At 32.7% G+C, this 16,171-nt stretch overlaps 2 protein-coding genes across 2 annotated transcripts; both read right to left on the reverse strand.

Moving 5' to 3' along the window:
• Positions 1–4,784: 4,784 nt before the first annotated feature.
• On the reverse strand, positions 4,785–8,166 carry LOC122608534 (E-beta-caryophyllene synthase-like). Its single transcript, XM_043781635.1, has 7 exons — positions 8,074–8,166; positions 7,692–7,965; positions 7,036–7,417; positions 6,627–6,845; positions 6,317–6,455; positions 5,949–6,200; positions 4,785–5,081 (listed from the first exon to the last, which is right to left on the reverse strand). The coding sequence occupies exons 1-7, from the start codon at positions 8,164–8,166 to the stop codon at positions 4,785–4,787; spliced, it is 1,656 nt and encodes a 551-aa protein (XP_043637570.1).
• A 2,438-nt stretch (positions 8,167–10,604) lies between these two features.
• On the reverse strand, positions 10,605–14,125 carry LOC122608388 (E-beta-caryophyllene synthase-like). The gene is made up of 7 exons (XM_043781487.1): positions 14,036–14,125; positions 13,636–13,909; positions 12,982–13,363; positions 12,573–12,791; positions 12,238–12,376; positions 11,579–11,830; positions 10,605–10,904 (listed from the first exon to the last, which is right to left on the reverse strand). Exons 1-7 carry the CDS (start codon positions 14,123–14,125, stop codon positions 10,605–10,607), a joined length of 1,656 nt encoding a protein of 551 aa, XP_043637422.1.
• Between the last annotated feature and the right edge of the window lie 2,046 nt (positions 14,126–16,171).

Here is a 16,171-nt window from a genome sequence, read left to right on the forward strand (position 1 = left end):
AACATGGGGCATTAATAGAAAAGCTCAGTACGACATGGAAATTAAGTAGAGACGACTAAATGCAATCAAGGATTAGAGCAATCCATACATAATTCAAATACGATTACAAGTTTCGGATCAAATAATGCACGAGGAGCACACCACTATCAATAGTTTACAAAAGATAGTTCAATGATGGCTAACGATCCTAGGCATAACCCATGAACGGGTGCAATGAATCACGGATCCATAAAAGTCCAAGTTCAATCCTATCACATGCAATGCAATCATCCATCACGTCTTTGATTCACTTGATTACCTGAAAAGTGTACTAAAATGCGTCAACATAAAGTTGGTGAGTTCGTAGGTTTTGACTATAGGAACCAAGTGTCGGGATAACAACCGTTTAACCTTGATACAAATATAATTAGATCATTAAATGATCATGAAACCTTGATTTGGATCGATAAACGATCACACACCTTGAAACCTTGATTGGTTCATTAAATGATCTCATAATTGGGATCGTTAAACGATCACCAAGCCTTGAAACCTTGATTGGATCATTTAATGAACCTCATAACCTTGATACAAACATATATAATCACACAACCTTGATTCACAATCCAAACGAGCACATAACCTTGATAAACTAGCCAAACAATCATACAACCTTGATTCACAAAGCAAACAAACACATAACCTTGATAACTAGCCAAACATCCATACAACCTCGATTCACAAAACAAACAAACACATAACCTTGATAAAGTAGCCAATCATTCATGCAACCTTGATTCACAATTAAACGAACACATAACGATCAACAAAACGAGTAAACACGTTGTACACTTTCCACCCCAAAATCATATAGAGAAAAGGGGCTACGAACTCACCTTAGCTTTAGAAGTTGTTGGAATGAGCTTAAGCGGGTCAGCGGGGAGCACAACGATCACAAACCTATTACATCAATATCTTATCATCACATTATATCCTACACTATGCCACAACCCCAAGAATGGTTTATAAGATGGATTTAGAACATTTGGTTAAAGATATAAATGTTTTGGTTAAACACGAGTTGAAGTTTGACACTAAATCTTGACGGAGAAAAATCAAAGTGTTACACGCGCCTTGTTAAGGATCATTAAGATATAAGAATGAGTTTGGGTTAAGCAACTAAGGATGAGACACTTTAGAACACAAAATATACATAATTAGCAAATATGTGGCACGCAGGAAATGCATGTGGCACATATTTGGCTTTTTCAGATTTTTGGGCAAATATGTGGCACATGCATACATGCATGTGGCGTATATTTGACTCTGTTGAGACTTTACACAAAAACTGTGGCACATGCATTACTGCATGTGGCACATATTTAGTTATTTTGGATTTTTGTCAATTTTGTGGCACACGCACACATGCATGTGGCACATATTTGACCATGTTCGGAATTTACACAAAAACTGTGGCACATGCATACACAATGTGGCACACCTGGGCATGTTCTTGCTCAAAACGGGTTTTGACACTAAAATTGACCAAGATAAACCTCAAATCAAAGTTCCAAACTTTACCACAACTCATTTCAAGTATAATCACACCTGAGAAACAAGTTTTTACACAAACCCACTTCCAAAATCATTAGATATGACTCACAACACATTTTTGAGCTAAAACACACATATTACGCCCCAAATCGACCACCACAAGTTTAGATTTATAACGGGGAAGTATTCTACAATGTACAAGGAACATTTCAAGCTATAAAACACTTACCAATTCTTCCTACAACCTCAAATTCGGATTTAGGGCTCAAACTTAGATGAACACCTTAAAACTTGGAAATTCTTGGATATTGGATGATTATTATTACTAGGGTTGTATGATTAGGTTATTTTAACATCAACAACACAAAATTTTGGGATTAAATGGTGAATTTATGATGATCTTGGATGGTAGATGGGAAATTTGGGAGAGAAATAAATGAGAGAGTGAGAGAGAGATGTAAGAAATGAGTGGATGGTTGGGAGGGTGAGAGGTGTAAGACTTTGGTTGGGTCATGGGTATGGGTCTAGGATATGGGTTGACCCATGGATAGTTCATTTACTTACTCAACCTAGTTACACCACAAGTTAGCAATCAACCATTACATTAACGACCATTCGATCTTATATAACACCTTGAATATCATGCAAACACAACATGACAAAAAACGATCATTATATATTTATATATATATATAAATGCATATTCACCTTGAACACAATTAAATCATAGCCAAACTCGATAATATATAGAGTAAAGGATCATCATTAATCAAATGTACACAAAACTAACGGGTCAACAAAAGTCAAATTTCTTGAATGTTACAATGTATCTAACTCTAGTTAGCAAGAAAAAAATATATTAATTCGGTCGTACCTACTGGAATAGGGGAGCGACGCTTGTACATAGTCAGAGCGGCGCTAGTTTCTCTAAAGCTCCAGATTTTTTTCATTTTCCTTCCGTTTCATCGTCTTGTGTCTTGCAAAGTCCTTTGGCATCAAAGTCGAGGTGGTAGATGACATTTACTCTCATTCGCATCTCCCGTGAACCTGCATTAATATTCAGTCTCATTAAGTACCAAAAGTTCACATCTATAAACTCATTCTAGCATTAAAACACGACCAATAGATATAGAAAAAAGTTTGAAGAGTTGACGAGTTGAGGGCTATTCGAGCCCAACTGAGAAGGACTGAAGAGGAACTTGTTCGAGTAAGAGCTGAAAGGCAAGTTGACTCACATCGGGAAGAGCATACTGTAAGAAGTTATTCTAACCGCTCTAACTGTGCTAAGCCATCTATTGTGAGATCACAGCCTGCTCCTGTGAATGTTGTTGTTGCTGTTAATAATGAAGGAGGGAGTAATGGAGTGAATGTAATTGAGCCTCAAGTTGTGGTTTCTCCTCGTGCTACCAACTTCATGTATGATAGCTTCAAGAAGTGTGGTGTGAAAGAGTTTGATGCCACTCAAGATGTAGTAGATGCTATGGAATGGTTGGATGATATATAAGTGGTGTTTGCTTCATGCTACTGCCCTGAGGATATGAAGGTGTTTGCTTCAAGAAGAATGCTCGCAACTGGTGGAGATCTTCTACTATTCCTTTGACTCCTGAAGTGTAAGCTGCTATGCCTTGGGGTATTCAAGAGAAATTTCTGGAAGAATATGTTGGTACTCGTGAGTTAAGGTTGATTGAGAAAGAGTTTAGAGCTTTGACCGCTATGCTTGGTGCCTAAATGAGTTTGCCCGCTCATTTATAATAAACCTCAAGTTCGTTGGTCATTTGGTTCATAGAGAAGTTGACCAAATTGAAGCTTACTGTGATGGTCTCCATGCTAGTTATCGTGGTCTTTGCAGACAACACACTACATTGTCGGCTGCGATTAAGGAGTCCAAGATGTTAGATGATGACTTTAAATCTGATAAGGTGATTGATAAAGCTATTGACAAGAAATCTGGATAGTCGAATAATTGGTGCTCTAGCTGCAAAGCACCTCACGCATGGCTGTGTACTGAGAAGATTGTTAGGTGTGATTGATGTGCAAGGACTGGTCATGCTACTACTGATTGCACATGCAAAGCTAGTTGTTACAAGTGTCAACAACCTTGTCATTGTTTCACTGACAACCCAAAATTGAAGAAAAATGGACCAAAGAATAATCATCCTAGATCTAAATCTCGTGTCTTTCAGATGACTACTGACCTTGCTAAGGAGAATGATGAGGTAGTAAGTGGAACTTTTCTTATTAATTCCAAGCTTGCTACTATCCTTATTAATTCCAAGCTCGTGTCTTTAAGTCCCAACTCAAGAGATGGTAGGATTGAAGACACCTCTATATCGATGGTAAGAGTCTTTGCAATATACTTACTGTGCAATATACTTACTGTATCTGGACGTGACCATTTGTAGTAAGTAGTATACCGGGCCAAGAGCTTTATTCAATGCTGATAATTAATGTTGATGAAAGACTTTGGTGTTTAGGAGTGGGGGGCAATTTTTAATATCGCGTAAGGCCTTTAAGACCCACAAGACGGGCTTGCTATGCAGTTAAGGATCTACATAGTTTCGAATCCTAGACTCGTCATAGATATTGTGTTTGTGGAAATTTCAATAACTAAACGAAAGGAACCTAAAAAGAATAAAAATAAATTAAAATTTGAATTCACCTTCATCATAATTGTTAACGACATTTTATATTTATGAAAACATTTACTTGCTTATATCTTAGTTTTAGCCCAACAAATTAACAACCAAAAATTTAAATCTCTTAAACTAATAAAGACTGCACTAAAAAAAAAAACCCTTAAGAACCTCTAAAATCTTAACGATCTAATTGTTATCGTAATCTTTCATGGGTATCAAGTTAGTGTTAACGATCTAATTGTTATCGTGATCATTCATGGGTATCAAGATAGGAATGCACATAAGATCGAGAAAATGACAAATCAAAATATCAAACTAATACATATGCATGCCAGTTTATTACTTATGATTATTGTATGAGAAGTGATATTCGTATCATACAATTTTTAAATCTACCATAATTGTGCATTATATACTTGTACAATATGCTATGGAGATGTGTACAATATGGTGAATTTATCAAATTATGTGATATGGATATACGTTCCCTTATTGTATACTTCGAGAGATGGCCGGATGCACGAGTTGCACTCGATGTATCACAGTGCAGGCACACAAGAAAAGGAGGTGTTTGCGAAGATGCTCTGCTTGTCGTCGTAGAATCGTAACTCATGGTCAGATGCTCATAGGATGAACAAACAAAGATTTGAAAATATTTATCATTTTTTTGCCCATACGTGAGGAATTATCTTTATTGGTGTATAGAGCTTCAGCTACTCTGGCGAAGCCAATCACACAGTTTATCAGAGGTATTGGGAGAATATCTTTACACACAAGAGTCTCACGTGCTATATCTTTCCATTTGTCTTCCACTTGTTTATACAACAAACCATGAACGTACTCTTCTGTCAGATTAAATTGCTTCATGTAACTTTCAACAAGCGATGCAACATGCATTCTTTGTTGCTCATCCTACATTGTTATATTACATAAGTTGTTAACAAAGTCCTTATCCAACTTTTAAGTTAAATAACTAGATAAACCTTGTCAAGTTGTCATTACATGTAATTATAGCTTGCCAATTCTAAAAATTTCCAAAAAAAAAAAAAAATAAATTGCCAAAAGTAAATCGAAGAACTACTCTAATAAAATAAAAGAATGACGATCGTAGTAGCACTACTATTAGTTGTTTCACCTTATGATTAAATATGTGAGATAAATTACTTTTAAAAGATGGATGAAAAGTCAATATTGATGTATGGGTAACGTGAAAAAATGTCTTTATGAGAATTACACTTTTCTATCACCACCGTTAACTAATGGCATAAACCCTTAATTAAAACAATACTTAATTAAAGAAGGATTTTTCTAATTATTTTCTCAAGTGTTGTCAATAACTTGCATAAAAAACTTATATATCTATACTACTTATTAATAAAAACACCCCTATGTTGAAAGTTACATGGGTGGAAATATCTAAAATGTCATCTCTTATCTATATTATGTAATATTTTCACTTATCACCTTTTAAAATATTTTCAAATAATGATTAAATTACATTATCAATCCTTTATCTTTTAAAATATCTCCATTGAACATTTAAATCAATTACTTTTATATCAATTATCTACATTATTCGACGTCGTCTCCACCACCAACAGTCTTTGAAGCCAACAAACCAAAAAAATGCTTTTTCAGTTCATCAATATTTTTTTATATATTGTAGAAACTGAGGGGATAAGTGACCAACCTCAGTCTCTATGTAGCTTCCCCATTGGCGATGATATTGGCCCTGATATTATGAAAATATTTAATTATATAGGATATGTATATATGTACCTTGTGGGTGATAATATCATCCAGGAGTCTAGCAACTGCACATACTGATTTAATGAGAGTAGGTTTTGTGTTAATCCATTTGAAAGAAGCTTCTGTCACTATATCATCGTCCATGCCAACGAAAAACGTTGCTGTCATCATGTAAACGCAAGTAGTGATGAATGTAATTGATATATGCTCCTCTACTGCTGGCACATACCCCTCGTTTGCCCATTTTGCTTCCGTGAGATAGGCTCTAGTCAATTCTTTCATCTATATTTATATTACCATGATCATAAAAATAGAGTGATATATGTCACCATTGGGAGTGTCTAGTATAGACTATTTAAATTAATTAATTAAAGGTGTGCCTTTCTTTACAAACTTACAAGATCTTTGGCATAGTTGATATGGTATGCCTTTCCTTCATTTGTCATCGTTTCTTCCATTTCACTATATAAATCTATGAATCCCTGGTATGTCAATTTCATGTACTCTGGAAGCTCATCTAAGCACGAAATCGACCACCTACGTACGACATTTAAAATTCATGTCATTGTGTTCATTAGATCCTTTTTTAATGTGTTTAATCGGTTTTTATTATACATTTTATTTTCCTATTGAGGCTCAACCTAAACCAGTGCTGGAGAGATATTATGTAGGTGTAACCAGCTAGTATGTGTTAGTATTGTATATTACCTTTGGATCGCTTCAGTAAAGATCTCAAGCTCTTCGTAAGTACCATATCCATCATAAGTGTCATCGAGAATCATTGACATCATGATCACTTTCGCTAAAAAAACTCTAGCACGAGAATATTGTGGTTCAAATACTGCAGCCAATGCCAAAAAATAACACTCAACCGCTCTATCTCTTACATGAGGTAACTTCTTTGTGGCTTCAAAACGTCCCCACCACCTATCATAAGTTAACAAAGATACAAGAGAGAATTAGTAGATTACAGATCATGTTATTACGTCGTGGTATTAAAATAATTTAGGAAAATATACGTTTACAAGGTTATATTGTTTCTCGAAACATATTCATGTATAAAATTCATGTTTTTAGTTTTTTGTGTAATGAGTGAGAATTGGGTGATATTGCATACTTTAAAATTTGGCTAAGCTCCTTCTTATGCAGAGATTGAAGCAAGTTGAACCCTAATTTCGCAAGTTTTAGTAACGATTCGTGATGAGAATCTTGTTGTTCGTAATACGGAATGTAGTTCAATGCTTCTAGTCTGGGCAACCTTTTCTGTACGGGCTTCTTAAGTGCTTGTTGTATTTGAGTATGAACAGTAGAGTTTCTCTTAAGTGGATCATTTGCTATTTCTTGAAGATGAGTTCTTGTAAATTCGAGAGCATCATCCAATAAAGTTTCTCCTTGCACACTCATATAAGATGCTTCATACAACTCGAGCATGCTTTGAACATCATTAGTTAACGATTCAATAAAATCTCCTTTTTCATTCATATAGTTTTTTAAGAAATCTGTATATAAAAGACCCTCTACAAGTTAGTTCAATAATATTATTGTAAGACTAATTTATACTTAACAAATAGAACTTTGCTGTTCTAAAAACAATATATAAAAGATGAAATTTTTGTTTTTATTTTTTGCTTATGGTGTTTAAAAAGGAATTAATGTTACATAAGCATAAATCGGTGTTTCAAAAACGTTTTAGTCAAAATATCGTGATACACCATATAGCTAGGCAACAAAATTCAGTACAAAAGTTTCTACTTGGAACTTTTAATTACTAACCGCACGAGACATAGAAGCCATGTTGTCGCAAGAGGCGGAACCAAATGAAAGGCTTATTACCCGTCCATTCATCGCCATATGTTTGGTAAACTTGCTGTAAGGCTTTATCAATATCTTTTTCAAAATAATAGGATATGCCAAGGCGTTTGATTGCATCAATAAGTATCAATAGTTTGGTATGTTCTTTCAGATTATTCAAAGCTGCTAGTATATCTTTCCTCACTTCTTGTTTCAAATTTTCGACGATTTCTTTCATCTCAGCTTCATTTTCTTGCTAAACACACGTTAGTTAACATTTAAAATACTGTATGTATAATATAATGATATATATATATATAATTAAGGGTTTTATTAACAACAAACATAACAGTTGTTTACGTACCTCGTCATGGTAGACAAGGAACTGGTCTCCCCATATGCTAGGAGTGAGGTCATTGCGAATGGGACGATAAACTACTTCTTTATCAGATGACATATTATAAGCTTAATTCTCACTTATAATTGTAATCTTCATATGTTATGTGCCTCTTACAGCTTTTTAGCTATTTATAAACTTTAAAAAAAAAACTAGCACGATACCCGTACAATGCGCTTTTGGTCATGACGGCGACACTGTGGTGGTGGAGGTAACTGTTGATGGTGGAGGCGGAGTCGGTGTAGATAATTGATGTAACAGTAATTGATGTAAATGGTTAATAAAATATTTTAAAAAATAAAAGACTAATTGTGTAATTTAATCATTAAAGGAACTTTAGACAATTTCACTATGTAACTTTCAAAATATCTTTTTTTATATAATATATATATATATATACTGGTACTATTTTTATCTCTAAATTATTCGAGCTAGATTCACGTGATGTATTTTATTAAAGATTACATTATTATTTTAACTTTGTAAGACAATCATAGGAGCTACACTTAACTCTATATATTACTAGAAGGATATGCGTGTAAATCCGGTTATTATAACTCGATTTGATAACACTGAATCATTGATTGCCATTGTAAATATACTCTAACACTCGCACCAATAATTTCATAATTTAAAAGTAAAAAAAATATGGGAAGTGATATTAGTACCACCTAAGTTAATTAATTTACCATAACTATGCATTAATTGTTTGTACAGTATATTATAATACTTGTACAGTGTGATAAATTAATCAATTTTGGGGTATGAATATATATCACTTCTCAAAAACTATATATGTGGTTTGACTTTTAAATAGTTGATTTCTTTAAAATATATGACCTTGAAATTTTTTAAGTTATCAATAGAGTGAAACCGTTATCATATGACCATATGACCTACAAATATACGCTATTAGTCACAGGTTCAAAACTTATTTAAAGCAAGTGAAACACCTATATATTGTGATCCATGTGAATATAGTGACCGTATCTAAGTTATATATATATGGTGTATTTTTCAATAGTACTTCTCAAGTGATGACATGGTATATGATAAAACAATATTTAATAATATGAATAGTTTTACAATTGATCGACACGAACATTTCAAAAAATACCACCTTAATCACTAAAACCAAAACTATCAAACTTTTGGTTTTGTTCTTTTCTTATCCTAGTCGTGGATATGAGATGGAGAAATTCTATCTTTTCCGATTTACAAGCAAAGATTATTAAAGAATATAAATGTATGATTTTACTTAAACAACCTGCTTTTCAAAGAGACACACAAACAAACTAAATATCAAATTAATATTGAGATATCATAGTGATTTTATATTACTCATTCTAAGATTTGATACTTTAAGCCTTAAGATATCAAATCTTTTGTTTATAGATTAATTAATAAATTATTTATCAATTAATTATTTTGATGGTCATATATTTATATTATTTAATAACGTAAATGACTTATTTTTTTTCTTAAACTATAAGCCTTTGTGTAACAGTTGTCATTTTGAACCGTTGACTTTTTGTACCTAATGAAAATTTTGACACTTAGTGGTAATTATTTGACTAATAAAATGTCGAGTGGTTGTTAGATATGTTTTAGCATAAGGTGGTTGGTTAGACTTTTACGCTTTAGTTTTGTATCCGTGAGGTAGTAACTAGCTAATGGATGCTTGGTGGTATAAGAGTGTGTGTGGGTAATGGTCTTCCCCACCTCCCAATATTTTCTTATCTTTTTCCTTCACACTCACTCTCTTTTCCTCTCCTTTCTCTCTAGAAAAAACCAAAAACATCCTTTAAGTATTTCTCGCCAAATTTTCGGATTCAAGGCTTTGTGGTGTAATCAAATTGTACGTGGTCCCTGTGGTATCACATCAATTGCATTCTTGGTTCAAAACTAACTGGTTGTTTACCACAGAATTATTACTAAGTATAGTTTTCTTTGTTACCTAAGTTGTAATAATGTTAAATTCTTTGTCAAGAGTCAATAACTAGATTAGCTTGTTAATCTTGTATGTCAAGAATTGTTTATGCTTCTATCCATTCATTTATTGTATTGAGAATATAACATACAATTGCTTAAACTATTGTACGATAAGATAGAAATGCACATAATACCGAGAAAATGACAAAACTAACACATATGCATGTCTATTTATTATCTAACTAAGATCGAGAAAATGAAAAATCAAAATATCAAACTAATACATATGCATGTCTGTTTATTAACTAATTATTATTATTTGTATGGAAAGTGATATTCGCACCATACAATTATTTAAATCTACCATAACTATGCACTATATCCTTGTACAATATGTTATGAAAATGTGTACAGTGTGGTAAATTTATCAAATTATGTGGTACGGATATCAGTTTTCTTTATTGCATACTTTAGGAGATGGCCGGATGCACGAGGTGCACTCGATGTATCACGGGTCACGAGGTGCGACGATGCTCTGCTCGTCGTCATAGAATCGTAACTCGTGGTTAGATGCTCATAGGATGAACAAACAAAGCTTTGAAAACATTTATCATTTCTTTGCCCATATGTGTGCAATCATCATTATTATTGTTGTATAGAGCTTCAACTACTCTGGCCAAGCCAATCACACAGTTTATTACAGGTATTGGGAGAATATCTTTACACACGAAGGTCTCACGTGCTATATCTTTCCATGCGTCTTCTACTTGTTTATACAACAAGCCATGAACGTACTCTTCTCTCAAATTAAATTGCTTCATGTAACTTTCAACAAGCGATGCAACATGGATTCTTTGTTGCTCTTCCTACATTGATATATTACATAAGTTGTTAACAAAGTCCTTATCCAGTTTTTAAGTTAATTAACTAGATAAACCTCGTCAAGTTGTCATTATGCGCGATTATAGCTTCTGAATTCTAAAAATATCCAAAAGGAAAAGAAAAAATAAATCGCCAAAAGTATATTGAATAACCACTATAAAATAAAGGAACATTATGATTGTAGTATTACTAATATTTGTTTCATCTTAATTATGATTAAAGATTTGTTAGATAAGTTAATTTAAAAAAGTAGATGAAAAGTCGATATTGGGGGGACAAGTGACCAACCTTAGGGCGCGTTTGGTTCACAGAATATTTTGGGAAGGAATGGAATCTTTCAAAGAAATTAGAATTTGAAAGAATTGAATTTGACGGAATGTTTTTGATTTTTTGAAAATTCAAGTGATGGAAGGAATGAAATTCCTTCCTCCATCCCCAAGGAATGGAGATTCCATCAAATGATGGAATGTTTACATTCCTATGGAATGAGGTTCCCTCTTCTTTGTGCAACCAAACGCACTAAGGAATGGAATTCAATTCTAATTTCATCAAATTCTGTGAACCAAACGCGACCTTAGTCTCTATGTAGATTCCCCACTGTGGATGATATTGGCCAATATATTATGAATATATTAAAATGGGATATGTATATATGTACCTTGTGGGTGATAACATCATCCGTGAGTCTAGCAACTATACATACTGATTTAATGAGAGTAGGTTTTGTGACAATCCAATTGAAAGAAGCTTCTGTCACTATGTCACCGTCCATGCCAACGAAAAACGTTGTTGTGAGCATAAAATTGCAAGTAGTAATGAAGGTAACTGATATATGCTCCTCTACTGTTGGCACATACCCCTCGTTTGCCCATTTTGCTTCCGTTAGATAGGCTCTAGTCAATTCTTTCATCTATATATACATAATCATCATAGATAGACATATATAATCTCATAGATTAAGAGTATTATAGGGCTCCCAATGGTTCATCAGTTGCTTCGTTTCTTTGCATCAGTACAAACGGTTACCATTGGGACCACATCGTTGCTTGCCATGTTAGTTTACCCCACGTTTTGCGATTTTATATTTGATTTTTTAATAAATAATGGTTAGATAATAATACAAAGTTAAACAATGAAAAATAATTAGAAAGTGATGAGGTATTGTTGGTAATATTGTGTCAGTTGAAAATCAGTATTAAAAATGATAACATGCATGGAGCTTATGTGGTAAAACATATAAGCGTGGAGTGATGTAGGTCACCATCGGGAGTGGTCTAATATAGACGGTTTGAATTAATTAAAGGCATTCAAACTTACAAAATATTTGGCATAGTTGATACGGTATGCCTTTCCTTCCTTTGTCATCGTTTCTTCCATTTCTCTATATAAATCTATGAATCCCTGGTATATTAGTTTCATGTACTCAGGAAGCTCATCTAAGCACGAAATCGACCACCTACGTACGACATTTAAAATTCATGTCATTGTGTTCATTAGATCCTTTATTAGCTTTTGTAGCCTTAGCTTTTAATGCACTTATAATCGGTTTTCATTATCCATTTTATTTTCCCATTGAGGCCGAATTAACCTAAACTAGTGCCCAAGAGATATTATGTGGTTTGTAACTAGTTTGTGTTTGTATTGTATATTACCTTTGGATCGCTTCAGTAAAGATCTCAAGCTCTTTGTAAGTGCCATACGCATCGTAAGTGTCATCAAGTATCATTGACATCATGAGCACTTTTGCCAAAAATGTTCTAGCACGGGAATATTGTGGCTCAAAGACTGCACCCAATGCCCAAAAATAACACTCAACCGCTCTATCTCTTACATAAGGTAAGTTCTTGCTGGCGTCAAAACGTCCCCACCACCTATGATAAGTTAACAATGATACGAGAGAGAATTAGTAGATTACAGATCATGTTATTATGTCATGGTATTAAAAAGATATAGGAAAATATCCGTTATAGGGATATATTATTTCTCAAAACATATTCATGTATAAAATTCATGTTTTTTAGTTTTTTGTGTAATGAGTGAGAATGGGGTGATATTGCATACTTTAAAATTTGGCTAAGCTCCTTCTTATGCTGAGATTGAAGCAAGTTGAACCCTAATTTCGCAAGTTTTAGTAATGATTCGTGATGAGAATCTTGTTGTTCGTAATACGGAATGTAGTTCAATGCTTCCAGTCTGGGCAACCTTTTCTGTACAGGCTTCTTAAGTGCTTGTTGTATTTGAGTATGAACAGTAGAGTTTCTCTTAAGTGGATCATTTGCTATTTCTTGAAGATGAGTTCTTGTAAATTTGAGAGCATCATCCAGTAAAGCTTCTCCTTGCACTCTCATATATGATGCCTCATACAACTCGAGCATGCTTTGAACATCATTAGCTAACGATTCGATAAAATCTCCTTTTTCATTCATATAGTTTTTTAAGAAATCTGTATATAAAAGACCTTCTACAAGTTAGCTCAATAATATTATTGTAAGACATTAATACTTAACACGTAGAACTTTGTTGTTCTAAAAACAATATATTAAAGATGATATTTTTATTTTTATTTTTTGCCTATGGTGTTCAAAAAGGAATTAATGTTGCATACGCATAAATTGGTGTTTCAAAAACGTTTTAGCCAAAATACCGTGATACACCATATAGCTAGGCAACAAAATTCTGTACAAAAGTTTCTACTTGGAACTTTTAAATACTAACCACACGAGACATAGAAGCCATGTTGTCGCAAGAGGCGGAACCAAAGGAAAGGCTTATCACCCGTCCATTCATCGCCATATGTATGGTAAACTTGTTGTAAGGCTTTATCAATATCTTTTTCAAAATAATAGGATATGCCAAGGCGTTTGATTGCATCAATAAGTATCAATAGTTTGGTATGTTCTTCCGGATTATTCAAAGCTGCTAGTATATCTTTCCTCACTTCTTGTTTCAAATTTTCGACGATTTGTTTTATCTCAACTTCATTTTCTTGCTAAACACACGTTAATTATCATTTAAAATAGTGTACATATATAATATAATGATATATATATATATATATATAAATAAATAAAATTAAGGGTTTTATTAACAACAGACCTAAAGTTTGTTTACGTACCTCATCATGGTAGACAAGGAACTGGTCTCCCCATATGCTAGGAGTGAGGTCATTGCGAATGGGACGATAAACTACTTTATCAGATGACATATTATAAGCTTAATTCTCACTTACAATTGTAATCTTCATATGTTATGTGCCTCTCACAGCTTTTTAGCTATTTATATACTTAAAAAAACTAGCACGATACCCGCACAATGCGCTTTTGGTCATGACGGCGATGGTGTGGTGGTGGAGGTGACTGTTGATGGTGGAGGCGGCGTCGGTGTAGATAATTGATGTAAAAGTAATTGATGTAAATGGTTAATAATATTTAAGAAAAAAAATAAAAGACTGATTGTGTAATTTAATCATTAAAAGAATTTTAGACAATTTGACTATGTAACTTTCAAAATACATTTTTTATAATATAATATATATATACCGGTACTATTTTTATCTCTAAATTATTCAAGCTAGATTCACGTGATCTCTTTTATTAATGATTACAGTATTATTTTAACTTTGTAAGACAATCATAGGAGGTACACGTAACTCTATATATTACTAGAAGGATATGCGTGTAAATCCAGTTATGATAACTCGATTTGACAACACTAAATCATTGATTGCCATTGTTAATAAACTCTAACACTCGCACCAACAATTTCGTAATTTAAAAGTAAAAAAATATGGGAAGTGATATTAGTACCACCTAAGTTAATTAATTTACCATAACTATGCATTAATTATTTGTATAGTGTGCTGTAATATTTATACAGTGTGATAAATTAATTAATTTTAGGGTACGAATATATATCAATTCTCAAAAAATATATATGTGGTTTGACTTTAAATACTTGATTTCTTTAAAATATATGACCTTGAATTTTTTTTAAGTTATCAATAGAGTGAAACCGTTATCATATGACCATATGACCTACAAATATACACTATTAGTCACAGGTTCAAAACTTATTAAAGCAAGTGAAACACCTATATATTGTGATCCATGTGAAGATAGTGACCATACCTGAGTTATATATATGTGGTGTATTTTTCAATATTACTTTTCAAGAGATGACATGGTATATGATAAAACAATATTTAATAATATGAATAGTTTCACAATTGATCCACACGAACAATTCAAAAAATACCACCTTATCACTAAAACCAAAACTACAAATTTTTTGGTTTTGTTCTTTTTTTATCCTAGTCGTGGATATTAGATGGAGAAATTCAATCTTTTCCGATTTACATTTTTTATCCTAGTCGTGGATATTAGATGGAGAAATTCAATCTTTTCCGATTTACAAGCAAAGATTATTAAAGAATATAAATGTATGTTTTTACTTAAACAACCTGCTTTTCAAAGAGACACGCAAACAAACTAAATATCAAATTAATATTGAGATATCATAGTGATTTTATATTACTCATTCTAAGATTTAATACATTAAGTCTTAAGATATCAAATCTTTTGTTTATCGATTAATTAATAAATTATTTATCAATTAATTATTTTGATGGTCATATATTTATATTATTTAATTATTTAAATGATTTTTTATTTTTTAAACTATAAGCCTTTGTGTAACAGTTGTTATTTTGACCCATTGACTTTCTTTAACTAATAAAATTTTGACACTTAGCGGTTATTATTTGACTAATAAAATGTCGAGTGACTGTTAGATGTGTTTTAGAATAAGGTGGTTGGTTAGACTTTTACCCTTTAGTTTGATATCCGTGAGGTAGTAACTAGCTAGTGGATGTTTGGTGGTGTAAGAGTGTGTGTGGGTAGTGGTCTTCCCTACCTCCCAGTATTTCCTTATCTTTTTCCTTCACACACTCTCTTTTCCTCTCTTTTCTCTCTTGAAAAAACCAAAAACATCATTTTTGTATTCTTGGTTTAAAACTAACTAGCTGTTTATCACAGAATTATTACTAAGTATAGTTTTCTTTGCTACCTAAGTTATAATAATGTTAAATTCTTTGCCAAGAATCAATAACTAGATTAGCTTGTTAATCTTGTATGTCAAGAATTGTTTATGCTTGTATCCATTCATTTATTGTATTGAGAATATAACATACAATTGCTTAAACTATTGTTTATTTACTTTCTCTTTTTCATTTATTGTTTATTATTTAGATGTA

This window comes from Erigeron canadensis, chromosome 7 (genome assembly GCF_010389155.1).
Source record: "Erigeron canadensis isolate Cc75 chromosome 7, C_canadensis_v1, whole genome shotgun sequence".
Taxonomy (NCBI): Eukaryota; Viridiplantae; Streptophyta; class Magnoliopsida; order Asterales; family Asteraceae; genus Erigeron; species Erigeron canadensis.

Excerpts from the sequence above, each read along its gene's own strand:
- LOC122608534 (XM_043781635.1), bottom strand. The coding sequence starts at position 8,166 with ATGTCATCTGATAAAGAAGTAGTTTATCGTCCCATTCGCAATGACCTC. Across the intron at positions 6,846-7,035 it reads GAGCTTAGCCAAATTTTAAA|GTGGTGGGGACGTTTTGAAG; the intron begins GTATGCAATATC and ends AACTTATGATAG. Across the intron at positions 6,456-6,626 it reads TTTACTGAAGCGATCCAAAG|GTGGTCGATTTCGTGCTTAG; the intron begins GTAATATACAAT and ends TGTCGTACGTAG.
- LOC122608388 (XM_043781487.1), bottom strand. The coding sequence starts at position 14,125 with ATGTCATCTGATAAAGTAGTTTATCGTCCCATTCGCAATGACCTCACT. Across the intron at positions 13,364-13,635 it reads TGGCTTCTATGTCTCGTGTG|ATTTCTTAAAAAACTATATG; the intron begins GTTAGTATTTAA and ends TTTTATATACAG. Across the intron at positions 12,792-12,981 it reads GAGCTTAGCCAAATTTTAAA|GTGGTGGGGACGTTTTGACG; the intron begins GTATGCAATATC and ends AACTTATCATAG.